Source organism: Chelmon rostratus, chromosome 16, assembly GCF_017976325.1.
Source record: "Chelmon rostratus isolate fCheRos1 chromosome 16, fCheRos1.pri, whole genome shotgun sequence".
NCBI lineage: Eukaryota > Metazoa > Chordata > Actinopteri > Chaetodontiformes > Chaetodontidae > Chelmon > Chelmon rostratus.
In genome coordinates, this window is record NC_055673.1 from 4233667 (window position 1) to 4255016 (window position 21350).

General features: G+C 40.6%; 1 protein-coding gene across 3 annotated transcripts in view; it reads left to right on the forward strand.

Annotated features, from left to right (window-relative positions):
* Nucleotides 1-905: 905 nt before the first annotated feature.
* The window catches only part of macf1a (microtubule actin crosslinking factor 1a), a 201362-nt gene continuing 180917 nt past the window's right edge, over nt 906-21350 (forward strand). For all 3 annotated transcript variants that reach the window (XM_041954924.1, XM_041954925.1, XM_041954926.1), the window contains exon 1: nt 906-1456. In XM_041954924.1, the coding sequence (XP_041810858.1) occupies nt 1363-1456 (94 nt within the window). In that variant the 5' untranslated portion in view covers nt 906-1362. The remainder of the gene's footprint in view (nt 1457-21350) is intronic.

Consider the following 21350-nt stretch of genomic DNA (forward strand, 5'->3'; position numbering starts at 1 on the left):
TTAGGAACTAATTGTCCAGTAATAGTGTCACAGCCACCTAATCTTTCGTCTTTATTTTTTTAATCCGTCACCTTAAACAAATCCAAACGTAGACGTTATATCCGCCATTTTGTCTTCTCCATTTTTCATGAACTTTCTCACCAGGTTCTTTGATAAATAGTCTCTAATCTAGTCTCTAATCGATGGTAGTCTGAATGGAAGCTATTATACAATAATTGAAAGGCCAAATAAACAGACCAAAACTTCTCTTTCGCACCAGTTAACCAGACGAATGATGAATTTCCACAGCTGAAGGTGAGAGCTGGATGCTGACCGCCAATTTCGGCGATGTAAGATAACGGAAATAGCCCCTTAATGATAATGTAAGTAGTTAGCTTATGAACAAATTACACATGTGATGTAGTGAATAAGGGCATAACTGCTAATAGCCTATTTTTTGGCCTGGTCAGGGGTTTCATGTTGACCTGTCGCCGAGCCGTGGCCACCGTCTGGGGGCGCTCCAGCTCCATTTTCCACCGACAGCCATGTAAGCTAGCTGGCTCTTCCCCACCGGCTCTTGAAATTCCTGTGGCGGAGGTTCCTGGCGTGGCCGGTAGAGAGGGATGGAAGGCAGCCACCGCAGGAAGAGTCGAGAAACATGAGCGGGAGAGGGAGAGAAGCATAGACATACACGTTCACGTAGAGGCAGAGACCGCAAAGCCTCGGATAGTAGCGGCCATTACGGCTGGGAAGCGTGCTGGGAGCTCGGGCGGCTCGCCTCAGATCCACAGGACGCCGACACAGCCTGGGATAGGAAGCCCGAGTCCGGATACGGTTTCGCCTGGAGATCCGCCGATTTGGGGACGGAAATAGACACTGCCCCCTCTACGGACACTCGTCTGGGGTGCGTAGGATATACTCCCTGTCTCTCTCTCACACACATAGGAGGCTCAAAAAGCAGCAGTCGCCGTGTGGAAGCCAATATTAAAGGAGGGACTGGACGGAGACGAGAACCCGAGCGATGCGACTGTGTGTTCCCGCACACACACGCAGACGACGATAATGGATAGATAGCATTTATGTAACCTTCACTCAAGTAGATAGTCGCGTCTTCTATTTTCATAAGTGCGCCCTCACTTGAGGCTTTTGTTGTCCTTTTTTTATTCTCTCAAGTATCCCTAAGGATTATCTGTCTGCTTGGAAGTGAGCTGCCGGGCTTTAGTGTGCGCCAATGCATCACTAATTTCCGACAAGGTGCTGCTGGATTGGACGCCAACAAGAAGGATCCAGAGCTGGGGTCTTGACGCGTAGCAGCGGACCGGTTCACTGCGGTAGTCTGCAAGCCGACCCCTCTCTACACGCCAGCCGGCTTGCAGAGTCACGATGGCCGGCTTCATACCGGGTCTGCTGCCGACAAACCATTCTCAGGAGAAGGAGTTCGCCCAGGCGTATGAGGATGTGCTGGAGAGATATAAAGGTAAAGGGAAAAGGGGGGAGTACAAGCACTGTAACAGAACCTTATTATTCTTCAGGATGATACATACAAACACACAGTAAAGTTAAGATATCAGATCTCAGCCAAACCAAAAATGAGCATCATTTACTGAAGCCATTGGATGAGGTGACTGTCCCTCTGTGAATATCGTAGGACTGGTAGTGTTTTGAAAGGAATCGGATGAGAACACCTCTCACACAGGTCACAGTGTGTGTTTGAAAGTGTTAGTTATTCTTTGGGCAGACAGCCAGCCCAGTCTGCCAGTTTCATAATCTGGATTGTTTCATTGTTGATAATGTGGATAAACAAAGCGGGCCTTCTAGCTTTGCCACATTATTGCACTGGGTAGGGGCACATTGTATGCCCTGACTCCCTTGTAATCACTTGTGTGCTTTTTAGACACCAGAGGAAGCAGTTTTGTAAAGTCCCCTTGCCTGCCAGCGTCAGGGAATTTTCCCCACATGGCCTAATGTTTTGCCTTGTGTTTTGCTGTTTATCCTGTAAATATCACAGCTGGTGCTCTGCAAGTCAGTGGCAAGATTGAGCGTGTCTGATGGGGCTTTAAAACACATTAAAATGAGAAAACAAACCCTCTCAAACAGAGTGATTCTTCTTGGGATACTGCAGATCTTTTCTGTGTGTGTCTCTTTTATTGTTACCCCCTTGCAGCAGTGGCGTTACCACCAGCATTGAGACTTGCTGTTTTATAATCCCAGTGACAGGGGCGCTTTAAAAATGAATGCCTCTACTGAAACTGACTGTGGCAGAGAGGGGGTGGAGAGTTTATGTGTGTGTGTGTTTGTGTGTGTGTGTGTGTGTGTGTGTGAGGGAGAGGATGGGGGTGCTGACAGCCAATAGACTCGGGTCACATCTGTGATGCTGGCACTGATGAAAAGGAGGTGGCTTTTAATTATTGATTATTATAATGAAACTAAACTCCTTGGGGTTTGGAACTTAGCTTGCCTTGTGTGTTTCTGACAAATGTGTGTGTATGTGGCAGACAGGTAGAATAAGACACTGTCGGATATGAGGACATTCATGTCATCTGAAGTTCTTTTATCCTCCAACATCAAGTATTTGTACAGCAAACCTGTCTAATCACAGAGGTGAGGAGCTGAGGAGATGGTTTCAGTCACAGTTTGTTAGCATCTTTGCTATGGCAACACATTGCCCAGCTCTTGTTGTTTGCAGTTCCTTGCAGACACGTGGCTCTCAACAGTATCAGGGCAATAATATGCAGACAGAGTATTCTAACTCCCTTATAATGCATGAGTTATTTTTATTTTTTTTTAGCTTTCTGGCATTGACTTCATTGTTCTGTGTAACAAATCCCACTCAAGCTGGTAAAACAAATGTTGTTAGGCCCAGGTCTGTATTATATTAACACACAGGGATTTGTGTTTATGTGTCTGGCATCAATAGCCAGTTTAATGTTAAAATAAATCTAAATGGTAAAGGTGTTTTAAGTTCCTCAGAAGGCAGAAGGAATTCCATAAAATCTCTCTTGCTCTCTTTCTCTCACGTGCTGCAGAGCACTGTAATTTCAGTGGGTTTACTTCAGCAGCAGGCAGAACTGCAGTCCATTTCTCAGCCTGTAGCAAATTTTTGCTCTCCATTAGAGTGCTATTTGTTGATGGCAATCACAGTTCAATTTTATCTGTGAGCACAATTGTTTTACTTTGATAAATAAATAAGGCATTAGAGGAGGTGTTTCCCATGAGAGAGGCGATGAAAGGAAGTGAACATAAGCACTCTAATCTAAGTAGAGCTCGACGTAGGCCTAGTCCTATACTGATCATAGTTCAGTATTCCAACTCTGGCCTTGTTGATCGCTACATGTCCACTGCTGGTCCTTTCATTTGGCAGGTGCAGTCAGTATGTTAGATGTTACTTTGGTAAACTTTGTGCAAGAATATGCTCAGATCCCATGCTGATTCATTAATACTAGCCTATGTGCTACAGAATGACAAGACTTCACAGACCTCTATATTTATTTATATTTGCAAACCGTATTTGTGTGGTCAATTGATAAGTTACACTAAATGAATGAAACCTTTTCTTTTTTTGCTTTTGTAGCTCTACACAATCATTATCATTGTCATAGCATCGCCACACATTTTGTCTACACCAAGTGATTTATTTAATCATCAGTTATTGATTGCATAATATCAAATACCCCACAAGATAAAAGTAAAGTCTTCAGATTGCTTGGCTGACCATCAGCAAACAAAACAGCTGTCAGTGGACTAATGGATTCGTTGATCAACTCATTTTGATTAATGTTATTTTCCGTAATTGGGGAGTAAGTGGTCGGACAGTGATTAGTTTGCAAAAAGGAACGTTTTTGTTGATTTCTTTGTTGATACTGTGTGGATCTATTCCAGTTGCCTCCAGTTGGAGAATGTGTCAACGATATGACATTCTCTCTCTTTCTCTGCAGTAGGATATCCTTAGATTGATATGTGTTTTCTGGCCCAAGACTGCAGGTTTTGGACTTATACCTCTTTGTTCTGTCAACATCACACTCATCTCCTTCATCAGTGCCATAATGAGGCTGTAACCCAATAGGTCCTGTGTTCTCTGGAGTCACTCCACAACAATAGGATTTAGTGCTGCAGTATGTCACTGTCTAATCATGTTTTGCTCTTTGAAGACTCATAGCACACCTACTGTCTTGGATGATATCAAGTTTACCCTGTCATTCATTCATTTTGTTATACATTGTTAGTTCTCTTTTTTTCCCCTTCCTCCCCTGGTAGTCTGGATTGCAGCAATTTTCACGTATTGCAGTGAACTTGACCCCATAAACCACTATCCTGTATATGTGTGTGAGTTTTCTCTACTCTGTCAGCAGTGTGTGAGTCACTTGTAACAGTTGTCAGAAAGAATAGACAGAGAAATGTGAACTTGGCATCCTGCTTGCGGCATCACTTGACTGAAACTGGAGTCAAGTAAATTTGATCCATCTTAAATCATTCACAAGGGTGGTAGGGTGTTTGTGCGTGTTTGTGCTTGTGTGTGTACTTGTGCTTGTGAGTAACTTCTGTAACAATGACAGGATATCTAAGGCAATAGTGACAAGGTCATATATGGAAAAACACTGGGACCTAACTCAGAAAACACATGCACACACTCTGAGTCAGTGGAAAACCAGATGGTTCAGGCAGATTGACAGAAACATTCAAATGAACATTATATTTACACAAGTAACTCCGTACTTACTGTGCAGTGCAAGTAACACATTGGTTTTCTGCTCCTCTGCTGTTTTTTTAGTAATCCTAATTAGACAAGTATAATAGCATTTACATGAGCTTAAGATCATCTTAAAAAGTGCAACATGCTCATTCAAACATGACAGGTACACAACAGCCAGCGACAGTCCTTTCAGAGCCAAATATCACTCAGGAAGCCTGGAAGGAAACAGAACAATTGAACATTTAGAAGAACAAGATGGCCAGGAAACCGACAGCCATAACTTGCCCCTTACAAATATAGACACTAGAAACTGTGCGTATGTCTATGCTGTCTGGATGTGTGTATATTTGAGAGGCAAACCTTTTGGCGAGCAATTAGATACGGTAAATTGTCAAAGTGCATTCATTTTGTCCTGTATATCTAAAATCTGCTTCTATTTCAATTCAGTTTTTTCAAATCTGATCTTTTTTCTCAGTTTGGATAAACTCCATGTCTCGGGCATTGTCGGTCCTGTATCCTGTATCCTGTGTGTGTGGGTGTGTGTTTGGTTTGAGCAGGGTGTACGCTGTTGTAGATCTTGCTGAAGATGGCATCACGATGCTCTCCCCGTATGCTTAACACCTGTAACCAATCAGTCTGGCCTGTAGACAGACTTCTGTGTCAACTTCTGGCAGCTCAGGCCTCCTGCTGCCCTCTGACTATGTGACTGTGTTCTAAGATGGTATACGTAGCAGTGAATCAAGGACAAAGCGTTTCGAGTTGAATGTTTGCTGATGTCCCACATTTTCATGGAATACAGGAAGTGCCAGGACCCGCTGACCAGTTCTTCCTGTCTCTCCAGATCTGTGTTTTTATGTTGTGGACATACAAAGGACGTCTGTGCTGTTCTAACCGCAGCCTGAATCCTATTGAAGTGCATCTGTTGCTGCTTTGAATATGGCATCTTTATCCCAGCCTGCCTGTCATGTTTCCTATCTTTGTGCCTGTGCCTGAGAAATGTCACACTGGACTAATGTGACCCATTTAGAGGTAAAATTAGATCTCAAAATATCGAGTGTAGATGATGTGTGGGAATTTGTTCTTCGCTTCCACAACTGGTTACCGGATGAGCATTCTCTGTTACTAGAGGAAATAAGAAGGAGAGGATGAAGAGATGGAAAAGGAAGTGAAAACGGAGGGATAAAGAGAGGTTGTCTCAGGAAAGGAAGGGGTGGGAAGTAGAAAGACAATGTGGAATAGAAGACAAAACAACTTAACTGAGTATCAGAGAAGAGAGAGAGATGTAATTTTAAACTGAAAGAGTAAAAGATAGACACTGAGAGAGAAGAAAGGCAGATATGCAAGCTATTGGCCAGTTCCTCATTTGGATCATTACAGCTGGATTTTTCCACGTGGCCTAGTTTTCCCTTCCAACTCCCTCGATCCTGCTCTCCTCTCACGGTAGATCTCTGTCCACAAGAACACAACCTCCTCCTCCTCCGTCTCATCCAGTGCAATCTCTCTGTGTCTCGCAAATCACCTCCCGATCAGTATTTTTCATCTACAGTTGTTTTGCTGTCACATCAGGAACTGCAAGGCTTTATAGTGGTTTTTATTATTATTAGGAAAACTATTACCTGTAGTGAAACTCATGATATTAAAGATGTCATTCTTTATCCCTTCTGCTTCTAGTAGGTGTTTAATTTCCCTCTGTCTTCGTTCTTTGTCATGGCCCACTTTCCCTCCTCAGTATCGATTTTTCCTTTACTGCCTTCTCCCTCCCTCTCGTCTGCATTTTCCTCACATTCTCACTTGCTTATTTCATTATCTCCGAATTCCCTTCTTCTCTTTCTCCTTCTCTCTTTCCCTGCCTCCTCCCTCCTCCCCTCACTGATTTCCCATCTTTTCCTAGTTGCTTCCTGTTTTGTCACACTCTCCAGCAGCACCTGACTGTGTCGCCAGGAAAACCAAACGCTCTCAGAGCTGCAGCAGGGAAAACCAAATGCAGACCGAGCATGAAAGCTTGCAATGCTTTTCGTTGTGGGAGAGGCAAGGGGGGTGGGGGGATTCAGGGAAATGAAATGCTCTCAGAGCTCATGGCTCTGCTGGGAGGCATATCCACCCTGCTGCGACAAATTGCTTGCTGTAAATGCATTAAAAAATGGACATGAGATGTATGGAAAATATCAAGACACATATTAAACCGTTTCAACATTAAAAATACTTACAAGAATATTAAAGCACCCAAATTAAATGGACACCATGAAAGGACAGGATTTGAATTCAACACCAAGGGGAAAAATATCCCTAACAATAATGAGTTTCATGTAATTTATAGTAACAGTAACTTTTTTGTAAGTTTTCAAATACTTGTCCTATTAACACAAAACTACAAAACTACAAACAAAGGGAAAGAGTGCTTAATGCTCATTTTGATAGTATCATAGACATATTTGCAGTGAGTAAGCAAATAACAAAAGTGATTCAATGTCAAAATCAGATCCCTCTTGCTTGCTGTCTCTCCTGCATTCTCCACATTTTATCTTCATATGCAGTAAATCTGTCATATTTCTCCTCCCCTCTCTTCCCTGTTCCTCTCTCTTTCACCCCCTTATTTCCCCCCTCTCTCTCTCTGTTTGTGCAGCAGTTCTCCCCACTTTAGCCCTCAGGGTTCTTACATAACCAGCACCCAGCTGATTTTTAGTAAAATAATCAATGAGCTTCATTGTATATGTGTGTGTTTGTGTGTGTGTGTCATGAGAGAAAATTGAGTTGAATGGTCGTGCAGCCAGCAAGTGGGAAACATTTGCTTCAATGCATAAATGTGTGTGTGTGTGTGTGTGTGTGTGTGTGTGTGTGTGTGTGTGTGTGTGTGTGTGTGTGTGTGTGTGTGTGTGTGTATGTGTGTGTGTGTGTGTGAACAGTGGCCTTCTCTTCTGTCAGCAGCACACAGGGCCTGTATTCATGACAGACTGTAACAGTGAAGGCTGTGTGGTTGACCCACATCGTTTATTACTTTTCTACAGTGTTGTGAGGCGGTTGTCAGAGCTCCCGGAGTTTGCACTGATACTGCAGAGGAATGTTTGTCCAGTCTCTGTTGGTGCATCCTGGATGTTTAATGTAATTGCTGGCAAAGGGGAGAGGAAACTCTGGCTGTTCTGTTTGTGTGTCAGTGAATGTATTCATTTTAAGGGAAAAAATAGGTCAAGAACATCAGTAAATGTTGCAATGCATGATATCACTGTGTATGTGTGTACACACTCTGCATGATCATTGGAGCTGCGCCATGACTTGAATCGATAATAAGACTCCACAAGGAAACAGAAGGAGGAACACACTGCTGTTGCTTTTAGCTATTTGACACACAAACACACACATGATCAGATCCAGTTTCACACAGTGCCTATAATAAGCTGTCTTAATTTGAAATCATCTTTTCCTCTCTGCTCGGTCCATACAAAGTCAGCGTTTGGAAAAAAAAAAAAAAAAGCTGTCTTGAGTGGACGTATATTTGAAAATGCTGGCACTGATTTTTCAGATGGAAAGGTAAAACTGAACTTTTAGAAAACAACGAAACAATTTTATAATTTTATGAAGCCATGTTCAGTTGACATTAAAGCCACTCCATGAAATGTTTGATAAAGCCAATTATGCTGCACAGCTGTTGTCTTTAACCGGTATTCATGTTCATTTTGTTAGACAAGGATTTATCATAAAATAATAATTTGATTGATGTCTCAGAGCAGGAAATACAGTTCACATGGTTAACACCTATAAGCAGGGATCAAATCACTATTTTCTGCTTCAGTTTTTGTGAAAACTTGTTGAGAACAACTAAATCATCTCCGTCACAAGTTCTTTCAAATTTAGCTGGGTTATTGTGAACAAAGTCTTGCTGAAGAGAGTCATCTCTTCGTATATCTGTTGCTGAAAATTTGTTGCTTCTGTTCGTGGGTGTGGGTGTGAGGGCTGTAAAATGTAGTAGAGCTGTCAAGATAAACCAAGTTAGGGGAGAGAGGTGGTTAATAAATTAATCATGGATGCTGCTCTAAAAGCAATATAGGGGACAGCGGTCTGCAGAAAGCATCGATTGCACACTGCTGGAATGGGACGAATGCACACACGCATAGCTGGTTTGCAGCTCTGGCTCTTATAGGGCATCATCTGTCTTCAGGGTATACTGCACCCCCCCCCCCCCTTTTTTTTTTTCTCTCTGTAATCCTTTGCTTGTTCTCCCATTTTTATTTCCTTGCCTCCATAATGAGAATTAGTTTTTGTGCTTTTGGAAAATTTTCAAATATTCTTTGGTTGCTAATTCACAGATTAGCTTGTAGTCTTTTTACTGTTTCATTGGCCTACACTGTGAGGCGAGGCTAAACCACTGATGCCAATTCTGTCTTTCTGGATTAATCTCGCTCTCTAACCCTCCTTCACATCTTATCCTCCTCCCTTTTCTTTCTCTATATTTCTTTTCATGACACTTTTTTTCTCATGTCTCCCTGTCTCTGCTTGTTCATATCCATTGTCCTGGATAAATTAGTTTTCTTTCATTTTTATTCAACTCTTTTGCCTCTTATGAAGGCAAGAAGCTGCTGGTAGATTAAGAAGACAATCTTTACCACCCCATGTCAATCAATCATCCTGTCATTCAGATAGATGTTATTCAATCAGCCTCTATCCCAGTGAGATTGAGAGAGGGCGAGCAATGTGAGTCACAATGCCTTCATCTTTTAAATACTGTATTCTATATATCTGCATTTTCTGCATAGCTGAAAACCTGATACTTATGTCTTAACATGTTTTATCAGGGACACACACAGACATTTGATGGAGTGGCAGATGAATGAAAAACCCTAAAGGCCTGACAGAAAATGAAGGAACAGACAAATAGTCAACAAGAATATAGCCAAGATGATACAAATGATGGCACATTTTAAAGATTGATTAAATAAAGCAGAATGAACCAGATTATATATTTGGTTTTTCTTTCTTTCTTTTTTTTAAAATCAGTTTGGCCCTTATATCTTTTACTAAAGTCATGAGAAAAGCTTCAGCTGTATTAGTCTCTATTGATGCCTAGGGCAGGTAATGTTGGAGGTTTGAACAAATGTTACTTTTAGCAAGAGAAGACACAGGAAGAGCAAATAGAAACTGATTGTTATAGCAGAAAGAGTTGACTGGTTTCTTTTACTTTTTATTTTGTTTATGTTAGCGTACTCCTCCTACAGCTCTCTTAACTGATAGAGTTCCTCTAAGATCTTGTTTCAGAGAAGAGATGGAAATTGTTTTTATTTTATTAACCATTTAAGTATCTTAGGAGGAAGAAGAGATCCACATGCTCCTTGTTGCCCAGCCCCCTAATGACTGTGTGAAATGTCACTCCCAGCCAATTGGAAGTGTTTTGTACTCTTAAATCCTGTCAGATGAAAGGATGTGCTGAGTGGCTATGAGTGTCGACCCCGGCTTGTGACTGTGAGAGAGGTAGGGTGACTTTTAATCTGCTCCAATTCTTTCAGCCTGTGACTCTCAGCTGACTGCACACTCACTGTGGGACACTAGGTCACACACTGGAGCTGGGCCACTTAGCAGGTGTACACACACAGACGCAGGAAAAACAACAAGGAAGATGTTTGTGCTCAAAATACATGTGGCACACATGGCTCAACCACAGGTTTTCTCATCTAAACATCAATGTTAGTATAAAACTTATCTTACATTTGTGATGAAACGATTAGTAGATGGTCCTGTGGTTCATAGCCTCGAGGTCAGTGCCCCCCCCAATGGATCACAAGGTAAATACAAGTGGTCACGAGACAAGTAAAAAAAGGAAAGCTGGAAACAAATTGTGAGATCATGTAAGTTCAATTTAAGGGACCCCAGCCAGAGAGGTTGGGAACCCTGGATTAATCTTTAAGTTGGTAATTGTGAAATGTCATTCATCAAAAAGGCTATTTTTCAAATGTGAGGAATTTCTATTTTTCTGTATTTACCAGATAAATTGAATATCTTTGAGTTTTGGACTATAAAACAAGAAATTTCAAGAAGTGTCCTTGGGCAACAAGCATCTTAAGATGAAGTGATTGATGAGTTGATGATTTTTCACTTTTTTAACAAAGGTTTCTATTAGTTTGAACAACTGATAAGAATATGATACGTAATTGGTAATGAAAATAATCATTAGTTGCAGCCCCAATTGATGTAGAGTCTGTGTTGAGTGTGCCTCTGTCCACTTTACCTTGATGCCCTTTCCCAGTGTATTGCTTACAAACCTCGCTCCATAAACCATTTGTGTTAATGTGTGTGTTTGCACGTTTGTATGTGAGCTCGTGCGTGTGAGGTGGTGTGAGGATTTGCCATTCAAATCAGGCTGTGAGGGTAATCTGGTCCATCCTGGTGGGACGTCACACAGACAGCCCCCCAGTAGGAGCCAAGCCCTAATCCCATTCATCCATTTTACTACACCAACACCATGGCAAGGAACCAGTACACCCCCGTCACAGTGGCCTGATCCATCCCCTCACATCTCTGTGGTGTTCGGCCTGTACCACTGAGGCTACTGCTATGGGTGTTTACTGTGGTTCTTATGTAATTCAGCTTAGCACTGGCATCATGGACTAGTAGGAAGCGTGGCCTTTTGATTGTATTTCTTGATGAATATAAACCTTGACTGTCTTTCAGAAATATAAAATGTGGTTATTTAACAGATGCTGTTAGATAAAAAGGAGTAAGTTGAAAGTCTTCTCACTTTTTGTCGTTACGTTCCTGACCTGACAGTTGTCGCAGTTCAGATTCATTCTGCACCTGCAGCCATTAACATAAAACACTGCACTTCTGCGCTGTACTCCCTCACAGTTGCTGCAATCAGGTTGCAGTATTTTGAATGCCTTTCTTTTTAGTACAAAGCCTTTTTAAAATCCAACAATCCCTCTGTAAGCCTCTTGCCTTTTTGGTGTCAGCTGTAATGTCCTCCTGCTTTCCCTCCACCCACCTTCTCAGAGAGCGCAGGGATCTTTTTAGGTGATGGATAACAACATGGTGACCGTAAAGGGTCACATTTTTATTAGTGTTTCCTGTAAGGTCTCCCTGAAATAACAGCTCCCAAACTAGCCTCTTCAAAGAGGTTATAGTGGATTCTCAGCATCTTGTGAAATTCAGTTGTTTTAAATTTTGTAAATATATTTTGCTTTTCCATTTGTGTTTTTACCCTTTCAACTCCCATTATGTACAAGCCAAAACAGTAAAAAAAACTCTAAAAAAACTAATCTGCTAGTTTGACTCATAAGCAGATTAGTCTGTTTTAGTTAGATTTCTTGAAAAAATTGTTCAGGAGTCTTTATTTTTTTATCAAAAGCTGATGCTACTTTAGGTGCTCTTACAATAAAGTATTTGAGAGACTGCTTTAAATAGCTTAAGCAATGTGGCCAGAGTTGCTCAAAATAACCAAATAGTTACTCAGGTTATCGCTGTTGTAATACACATTGGTAATATTTTTACACAGTGTATGTCAGGCTAGGTGCTAATGTTGACTGTCCCCTTCCTGACCCTCTACAGTACAGTCTGTGTGATCTTGTGAATGTAAGGGCTTCTGATTCATCATCTTATTTTTATCTGTCCTTGATGAAACCTCCATCATACCATTCTCCTGACACACTCTCCTTCTTTCCTTTACTTTGTCCCTCTTTCCTTTTTTCATTCCTCTCTCCATTCATGCACTATTTCCAGACCAAAAACGGTGAGGGGACGCAAGTTTTTGTTTTTCATATTTGTCATATTTGATAACTTTTTAAGCCTTTCTTTCGTCCCCATTTTTGGTTATCTTCATCTCATCCTTGTTTTTTTTCTTTCCTGCCTCCCAATTCTTTGTTATAGTCTCCATGTAATTTTTCCATTCTCTTGCTGTTCTTTTATATTCATTATTTCTTTCTCATTTCCTCCTCCTCTCTGTCTTTACTAGGTCAGTAGTCAGAGCTGCTGTTAATCTCTTACAGCTCCAGCTACTTCTCTTAACAGGCTTTGCTCCTAATTGAGAAATTCTAAAATTACATCTTGTGGGCAAGGCAGGCTGTATGAGCATGAATATCGCTCAGAGTGTGTGTGAATGCGTGTGTTTTGGTTGTGTGGGTTTTCATTTTCTGTCTCATAACGGATAACGGATGAATCAGAAACACTCTCACTACCATTGGTTAATTGAGTAAAGCATTTATTTGAGCTCATTCGACGAACATTCACATCATCAGCAGTTGAATAATTTCCACATTAATAGAGCTTTTATTCACTTTATTAGCATCGATCACAAAAACATTATCGTCACACTGACCTCATTAAAGATATGCTCTTATTTGCCATTCATATCAAATCTGGTATCAGATCACAAGTGTATCGATTTCTGCTTAGTTTGTGTGTGTCTTGTGTTGGAGAGGTTATCTTGCACTGTTTGAAGTCAGTGATCAGACCCGATTGCTCCGGGGCCTGACAGTGGCTGATCAATAGGCATGTCAAAGAGATTAGATGGTGGGTGAGAAGCTTGAATAATTTCAGGTTCATCAGGCTAAAAGGGCTCTAAATGTTTGTGTGCTTGTGTATGTGTGTTAATACATGGATGCATGCGCGGTCGCAGCTATTATATATTTTATATATAATATTTTGTAGTTTTTTCCGAAAAAAACTACAAAATACAACACCCTCTATCCTGATACCCTCATATTGTCTTTCAACAGGATATTGGCAAAATAAGGAAGCAAGATGCTCTCTAAATGACATTTCTTTGAGTTTAGTCACTATATATACAAAGCTGATAGTTGACTGTGTGATAGTAATACATACGTCACAGACACATACGTGTGTGTGCACAAGCTTGCATACCTAAACAGAGGGGTATACATTATGCCTGTGACTGTGATTATAAATGTAAATGCACACATCATTTTCTGCTGTTAAGTATGTCAGTGTGTGAGAGACCTGGCATGTCCCACTCTCTGTGACCTGCTCCATCTGTCAGAGGGTCTTTGCACACTTTAATCACCAGATTTCACCCACAGAGCCCTGTGGCCTGCAAGGCTGGAGACCCCTCTTCTCCTTTAATGCCCACTTTATATTTTTGCCAAGTCGACATTCTCACACTGCTGACTGTTTTTTATATTTGTTATTGTTTTTTTTCCCTGATCAGTCTCCTGTATTCTGCCTTTTCCAGTTGTTGCCAGGGTTACATCACTCTGGGCTTTATCAGCTATCTTAAAGATGTCCATGTGTGTTTGGAAATTAAGTCAGATTCAGAAAATTTAGCAGTCTCCATAAGAAGGAAAACTGTTAAAGAGGAAAGAGCAGACAAAACTAAAAATTTCATTTAGAACATAAATTGGATATTGTTATATTGTTTTGGGTTAAAAACTTTGAATTTGATTTAGTAACTTAGGTGTCAGCGTGGTCTAATGCGGAATTGCAAAACATGGCAGCATTTGGAGAAGAGGGGATAATAAAAGAGGGGCAGAGAGGGGGGGAGGGTGCTTCTCTCTTGCTCTCCTCCATGTTAGCAGGTCTCCCGGATTTCCCGTCTGTCACCCCTCTTTCTGCTAATCCTCATTCCTCCCTCCTTCCTAGTCTGACGTTCCCTCACTCTGCCTCTTCTCCGTTTTTTTAATCGAAGTCTTTAGTCAGACAATAACATTCCTGGAGGGGGATGGATGGATGGATGGATAGGGTGGAGGCAGGGAGGGATGATGGCAACCAGCTCTTAGAGGTGTGAAGGGGATTCAGAGGAGGGGGAGGGGAGAGAGAGGAGGAGGTAGATGAATCAGTGATACAGAGCAGACGTGGATATTATAGGTCAGCTGTGCATACATTGTCATGTGATGATGGGCAATATTGTAGGTGCTATGTAACATTTTAACAATATTGTCAATTAAACTACAGCTGCAGTGATTAGTCAATTAGCTGATCAACAGAAAAGTATTTTGTAACTTTTTTTTAATAATATTTGTTCTGTGTCACGGTAAACTGAATATCTTTGGATTTTGGTCTGTTGCTAGGACAAAACAAGTTATTTGGACTCAAAGAAACACATTTTTTACTATTGTCTGACATTTATTGATTATACTATTTGAGAAAAATAATCAGCAATCTGTTCAGCAAAGTAAATCAGAAAATATACAGAATGAGGCCAGAAGAGGGCGAGGGTTGAGATGGCAACATCCTCTCTGCACCACAAAACAACGTGATTGTAAATGTTTTCCTGTTGATTAGAAATGGTAGTCATGGCAGTGCCACTGGTATCACAGAGGTTGCCAGTCACCACCACCACAGTAATGTTTCTTGTTTATGATGATTACACCACTAGCCGTTTGCTAGTAGATTTTTTTTATGCTAAAAAAATTCTATACATTGCATCTTCAAAGGATCTAATTGATCAAATATTTGCATCATTACTTTTGTTTGGTGTCCTCATCGCTCATGATAATGCTCCAAATGTGATTTCTTCTGAAGCATGCAGCTACTGTAAAAGTTATACCTATCACATTGTTGGCTGTAGATCTGTCAAGTTATCAGGGACTGTTCCAGACATTCAGTGAGAAATGATGAGCAACTCAGGACTGGCGGCTGCTTGGCAAAGAAAAGGGCAAAATAATTTGGTGCAAACAAGATGCAAACAAATGCTTTGTTGGTTGGAAGAAGTCAGCTTAGGGGATGGAAAATGTGGACGGAAATGAGACTGTTAATTGAAGGAATACTGCCTCAGTAGAAATATAGTAAGTTATAATCAACTTCATCATGATTAACAAAGATGATGATTGATTTGAACATGCGACTATCCAGTCTTACTAGTAAAACAGGATGAGGGAGAGAAAACAGTGTTACAGCGGTCATTGTTGCTTAATTACGCCCTAAGGAGACAACTGTTCTCACCAGTCTGCTTTACATTGTCGCTGAAGGCCTGTGTGTGTGTGCGCGTGCGTGTGTGTGAGAGAAGCCACTTCCTCTTCCTAAACTTAACACTTGTGTGTGTTAGGGAGCACACATTATGACATGACTTGTGTTTTAGTATAAACGTACCCCTATACACACTCGCATAACAAACATTCACTTTCATATAAATTAAGTGTGTGTGTGTGTGTCTGTGTGTGAGCCAGTTAGCCAGCCAGCCAGCAGTGACACAGCAGAACACAGCGAGAGTGGAGCTGCGGAACATTCCTGAAATAACAAACATGATGGAGGGAGGAGAGAGGAAGTTGGGACTGTTTTCTTCTACTGTGGCAGCATATAAGTCTGGGGTGGGAAAAGACACACACACACTTATAAACGCACAGTTTTATACAGCTTTTGAGGACATTCAGTGATGACAGTGACTCTGTATACCGCTCACCTTCACCTCCTCCTGGTCACACCTTTAGCTCTAATCCTGACTCCTGACCCAAATCCCCTGAATGAGTTTGTACTGAGACTATATCGCCACTTTCATACATATGATTTTCATTATATTTCTGTTATTGTGAGGAAATTTGAAGCTCTAAAATGTAGAAACCTAAGAATGCATGCAAACAGATGATCCTTTCTGAACTATTGAGGCGATTGCCGGTCTTCCCGGAGTTCTGGTTCTGTTTCTCATTTAGGCTTAATGTGTCATGACTCCGGCAGTTACCACACAGTCCTCTGCTCTGTGTCTGTCTGCTGGCTGAAGCCCATGTTAATTTTCTGAAGCCTGTGCTAGGGTTTCCTTATGTATGTCTTCTGTCTTTTAGCATGCACACAGTCAATTTAATTAAATCAAATTGTATTTTCAGATTTTAGATTATTTCATCAATTAAATCAGACGTTTAACTTCTGTTCGTCTCACTTATTGGTGCACCTAGACTGCACACTGTAGTGTGTGCGTCATCATCTGATAACCTAATTCAAGGGTCAGTTACGTTTAATTTTTGTCTTGCCGTATTTTGGCTTCAATTGCCCAGCACAATTTTTCCCGTTTTCTTGTGGTTCATATTTTTATGCCATTTCCTGCCTCTTTGCTGTGCTTTTCTGACCCTGTCTTTTTTTTCCCGTCTTTTCTATATCCTTGCTTTCACCATATGTATTCACATACACACACATCTGTTTTATGTTCTTTAGCTTTGACCCACTTTCTTCATCTTCCCTTGGAAAGTAGGTTTTTTGTAATAATGATGTAGCTCTGCTTTATGGTAGCTGGAGCTAACTGGAGCATCTGTCAGTCATCAGCTAACTCATTCCTAACAACTGCTGAGTCTGCTTTTTCTTTCTGAATACTTCAAGATATGATTTTCAGGAGTAGAGAGCTTGTATTTGTAAGAAAATAAAACTCATGCCCTACTGTACTACGTGATTGACAGCTTACATGGAATGTAGAGCAGTTTTAGTATTTTAAAGATACGGTCAAACATTACAAACAAGGAGGAACTTTGCCCAAAATGAGAGCAGCGCCCATCTCAGACCCGCTTACCTGGTGTGTTTGAGCTGCATATGATCTTCCTCCAGAAGATCTGTATGATAAAAAATATCAGTATATATCAATATGAAATTTGAGCTGGTTTATATGACTTGATGCTAAAACCTCTGTACCACAATCAAGTGTGCCTGCATTTGGTCTTATTGTACTTGAATGATGAATTTTGCATGTTGTCCACAGACAAAAGATGATATAGTCTTTCAAGACAGACAAGAATCATGAGGCTGAGAGAGCTAAGAATGACGAGTTGATGGTGTACTGTTCTGATCAGATGATGGAAGAATAATGCATGCATTATAAAATATGGATTGTTTAGCAAAATTTGAAACCGTGTCTCAACTACTGGATATCACATTTTGAAAAGAATCTCCTTACTTTGAAAACCCACATTATAACACACTAATCACCTCATGTCATTTCTTTGTAAAATTAAATTTGATTTGAAATCTTTGATATTTTCCTGTGTTAGTTCCTTTTAAGTGAACGCCAGGACATTTAATCAGAAGCTCTTTGCTTTTCAGGTGCCAGATGGCAGTCACCCTCTGCCCCTTGTCTCCTCAAAGTGAGGATATTTTTACACACAGTTATGAATATTAAAGTAACGCAGCAGCAAGCACAGACTGTGCCTTTTTGTGGGTGTCTGCACATCTTGTGGTTCTCTGAAATCAGGTCACTCCGTGGGTGAATGGGTGCTCACACGCTGAAGCCTGTAATGTTTATCCAGCCATATGCCGTTCATGTGTATTCAAGTGGCATCAATAGGCTGTTGGTTAAAGGAATTGCATGACATTTTCAGTGCCAGTGGCTTCTGTTTCAGCAAGACAGTCAAATTTGCCTGGTTGCGATTAGTAATTGGTGTCATGTTTTTTTTCCCCCAGAGTTGCATGACAGCTCGCAGACTGTCTCTCACGCCACAACCTTTTAACCACTGTGTCACAAAATGAGAAATTAAAACAAGTTAAGTTGTTGCATTTCATGATAACCCTTAATCTAAAGAGCACTAGAGATGTGGAAACAACAACATTTTAACAACTTATTTGAAGAAACTTGTGCTTAAACTTGACTGTATGAATGATTGTTGTGATCTTAGGGTGTTTTTGTGCTTTGTCCTTTTGTTCTTTATTGGGAACCAATTTGAGTTTTAGAACTGTATGAAAACATTTTCGGAAACTGTGGGCATTTGGTGAGTCGTCACCTCTTCAAAAGACATCTAACCATAGCACAGGGCCAGTTGTGGCATGTCAGTTTACAGCTTGCATGCGTTCTAACAGCATGTCTGCTTTTGTAGAGCACACCTACCAGCATCATAAAATGTAAAACACATTCACGTACGCTACATGTTTGAAGCTGTGGGTCTATTAGTCGATCTGTCTGTCCATGTCCTTGTCTGTCTGTCAGTCGATCTGTTCACCTGTCTCCCTGTGTGGAAATCTTCAACGGTGTGTGTTCCTAGTCGCAGCTGCTAACTTGTCTACCTGAGTGTTTTACAACCCGGTGATCTGATAATAAGCAAATTTATCATCCATGTCTGCTTTACATTTACCTTTCAGACACTGAAGTCACACTTTTGTTAACTGCGAGGCAGCAGGTAATCGTGGCTCACTTGATTGTTGTCTTGCTTAAGGACACAGAGACGCGACCTCTTGATGATACAGGAATCTAGAGTTCCAACATGCTCACCTTAAATGTAAATATAAAGCGGGGCTAGCTGTGGCATCAAGACTTGTTTTTATCTTAGTTGAGTCAATTGAACATTCCTTTTTAATAAACTGACAGAAATACGGCATAAATACAGTCAGGAAATGACTTATTTTGTTAATAACACAGAGCGTTTGAGTATGGTGTTTACACTCTCAATACTATCTAGCTGCCTCAGGCCAAATTGGAGTGTAGATGGTGTTTGTCCTGCACTAAACTGAGGTGGTTTTACATGTTGTCCTGAGGAGATGATTGAGATAAAATCTGTCTGTTTAGGAAGTGTCCCTTCAAGCCTCAAATAACTCACAGACTACATCTGACCATTGACCTGTGTGTGTTTGCATGTGTGTGTGGGTCTGTGCGTATGTGTACAAATTGGTGATGTGTAGCATTAGTGCCTCAGTGTATGTGTATGTGTGTGTACATTGTTGTCATCTCAGTATTTGCTAATTTGTGATCAGGGGAAGTCCTAGCTCTCTGCAGTTTCAGAAGTACCAACTGACAGTTTTCTAATGAGCTGTCTGTCAGGCACAAGTCTCTCCCCTCTCTATCATTTTCATGTAATCTGTCTCTTTGTTCTCTTTTTCGTTCACCTCTCTCTCTTGAGTTCTTTTGGTCTCCTTAATGATCATTTGATGCTCTCTCTGACTCCCTTTACGCTCTTTTTCTTCACTCATTACTCAATACCTCCTCTGTGGAGTATTCTCTCTCACTTTTCCCCTCCAAAATTTTCAACAGTACAATTACATATGCCATGTCTCTCTCTGTGGTTGGCTTCACACTATCATAACTAACTGTTGAATTTTTATTGCTTCCCTTTTGTAAACATTAAATACAGTTAGCTAGCTTGATAGTGTCTTATTGCACAATACATTTTCAGAACCTCTAAACATTCTGTATATTTAATTTGAATGGAGCTTTGAAAGAATGTAATCTGACCATAAATTGTAATTTGATTTAATGAGAACATTTACTGCTCTGTTTAAAAATAATGCTTCTAATGCAGTAAAATAAAACAGCTGTTATTCAAATGTCTAATTACATGTGATATTTTTGCCAGCTATTAAAGCAGAGGTTAGCCACTGAAGCTGCTAGCATCAGAAGAAATTCATACACCTCCCTATCATAATAACTTGAGAGGAAAAAATCAAAGGTGCTTTTTCACATAGTGACACTACTGTTAAGATCGTCACTTGGTAACTAAAATGATCACAAAGGATGCAGTGGTGTCTACATGTGGCTACTACCTCAGCTAACAGGTTTCCTGGGGAAGCCCTGAAGATACCTGCAACAGTGTTTTCAAACAAGAGTGAATTCAGTTCCTGTCATGCCCCACTTGTTTTACTTAAGGGTGCAAGCTTAATGCCTCAAATGCATTGTAATTCTGGGATTTTTATCACTAAATTACCAGTATCCCTGATTCTCGACTGTCACCATGTTGGATCTCATGCTACCCAGACATTTCAGTCCCTCGTGGTTTCATAAACGTCATGTTAGATAATAGGCAATCTTCTTTTATGGTGGGGAAAAAATGTCAGGCGGGTGTAATGCAGCATGAAATACTACTCAATTAAACATTTTCTATTGTGGTAAAGGTTGCTGTTCAGCACACCGCTCATGCTGTGGTGCAGGGGTTTATTTTGGGAGAAGTATGTGCAATGTCTATTTTTTGCTAAGCAAAAAAAGAATAAGGTATTTGTTTCTAATTAGGGCCCTTCCTTTCCCCTGCCTGCTAAAACAAAGGCCTGTAGGACACTGCAGGTGCATTATGGGATAGAAAGACACTGTACTGTCCAATAAAGTTACAGACCAGTATCTGTTTCTGTTGAAAGAAAGACATGGCTCACTGAAGTAGAATGTAATTAAAAAGAAATTAAAATTATTATCAGATTTTATTATTAGATGTGTATATACATCAAATATAAACCCTTTTCATGACTGTAGCACAATAATAGCCATAGAATGGTGGCTAAGAAACACCCTTTATAGGTTAACATATTACCCAGAACCTCTAGCACACAAAGCTAACAAGGTTTCTCATTAAAACAACATTTTATTATAACATTAGATAAATATTTGAAAAATATCAATTAGGTACTTAAAAAGGGCTAGTTCTTTACAACTAATGTGCTACAGAATGTTAATAACTCCAATAAAATTTTATGGTGTGTTTTATTCACATTCCTGCCCTCACTTTGTCGGAGTAGGCCTCACTAATGAATTTAAGTGTCCTTTTTGTAGGCCTGACAAGCTCCAGTGTAGTCTTTAGATCTGTAACCACGCAATGTGACTTCATGAATGCACCACTTTCATGTTAAAAAGCATACAGCTATTACTACCATGACACATCACAGACCCTTTCTACATGCATACCATCAACACTATTTATATCAATGCATAGCTGCTGTCTGTTCCAGTGTATGGATCCCTTTTTCTTTTGTACAGTATGGGTAGGTTAGAGGTCAGGCTCAGTTGCAGAACAGCTGGTCGAGATTCTGTGTCTCGCTTGAGGACATCGAGTGAGATGGCGGCAACTCAGACATGCATCAG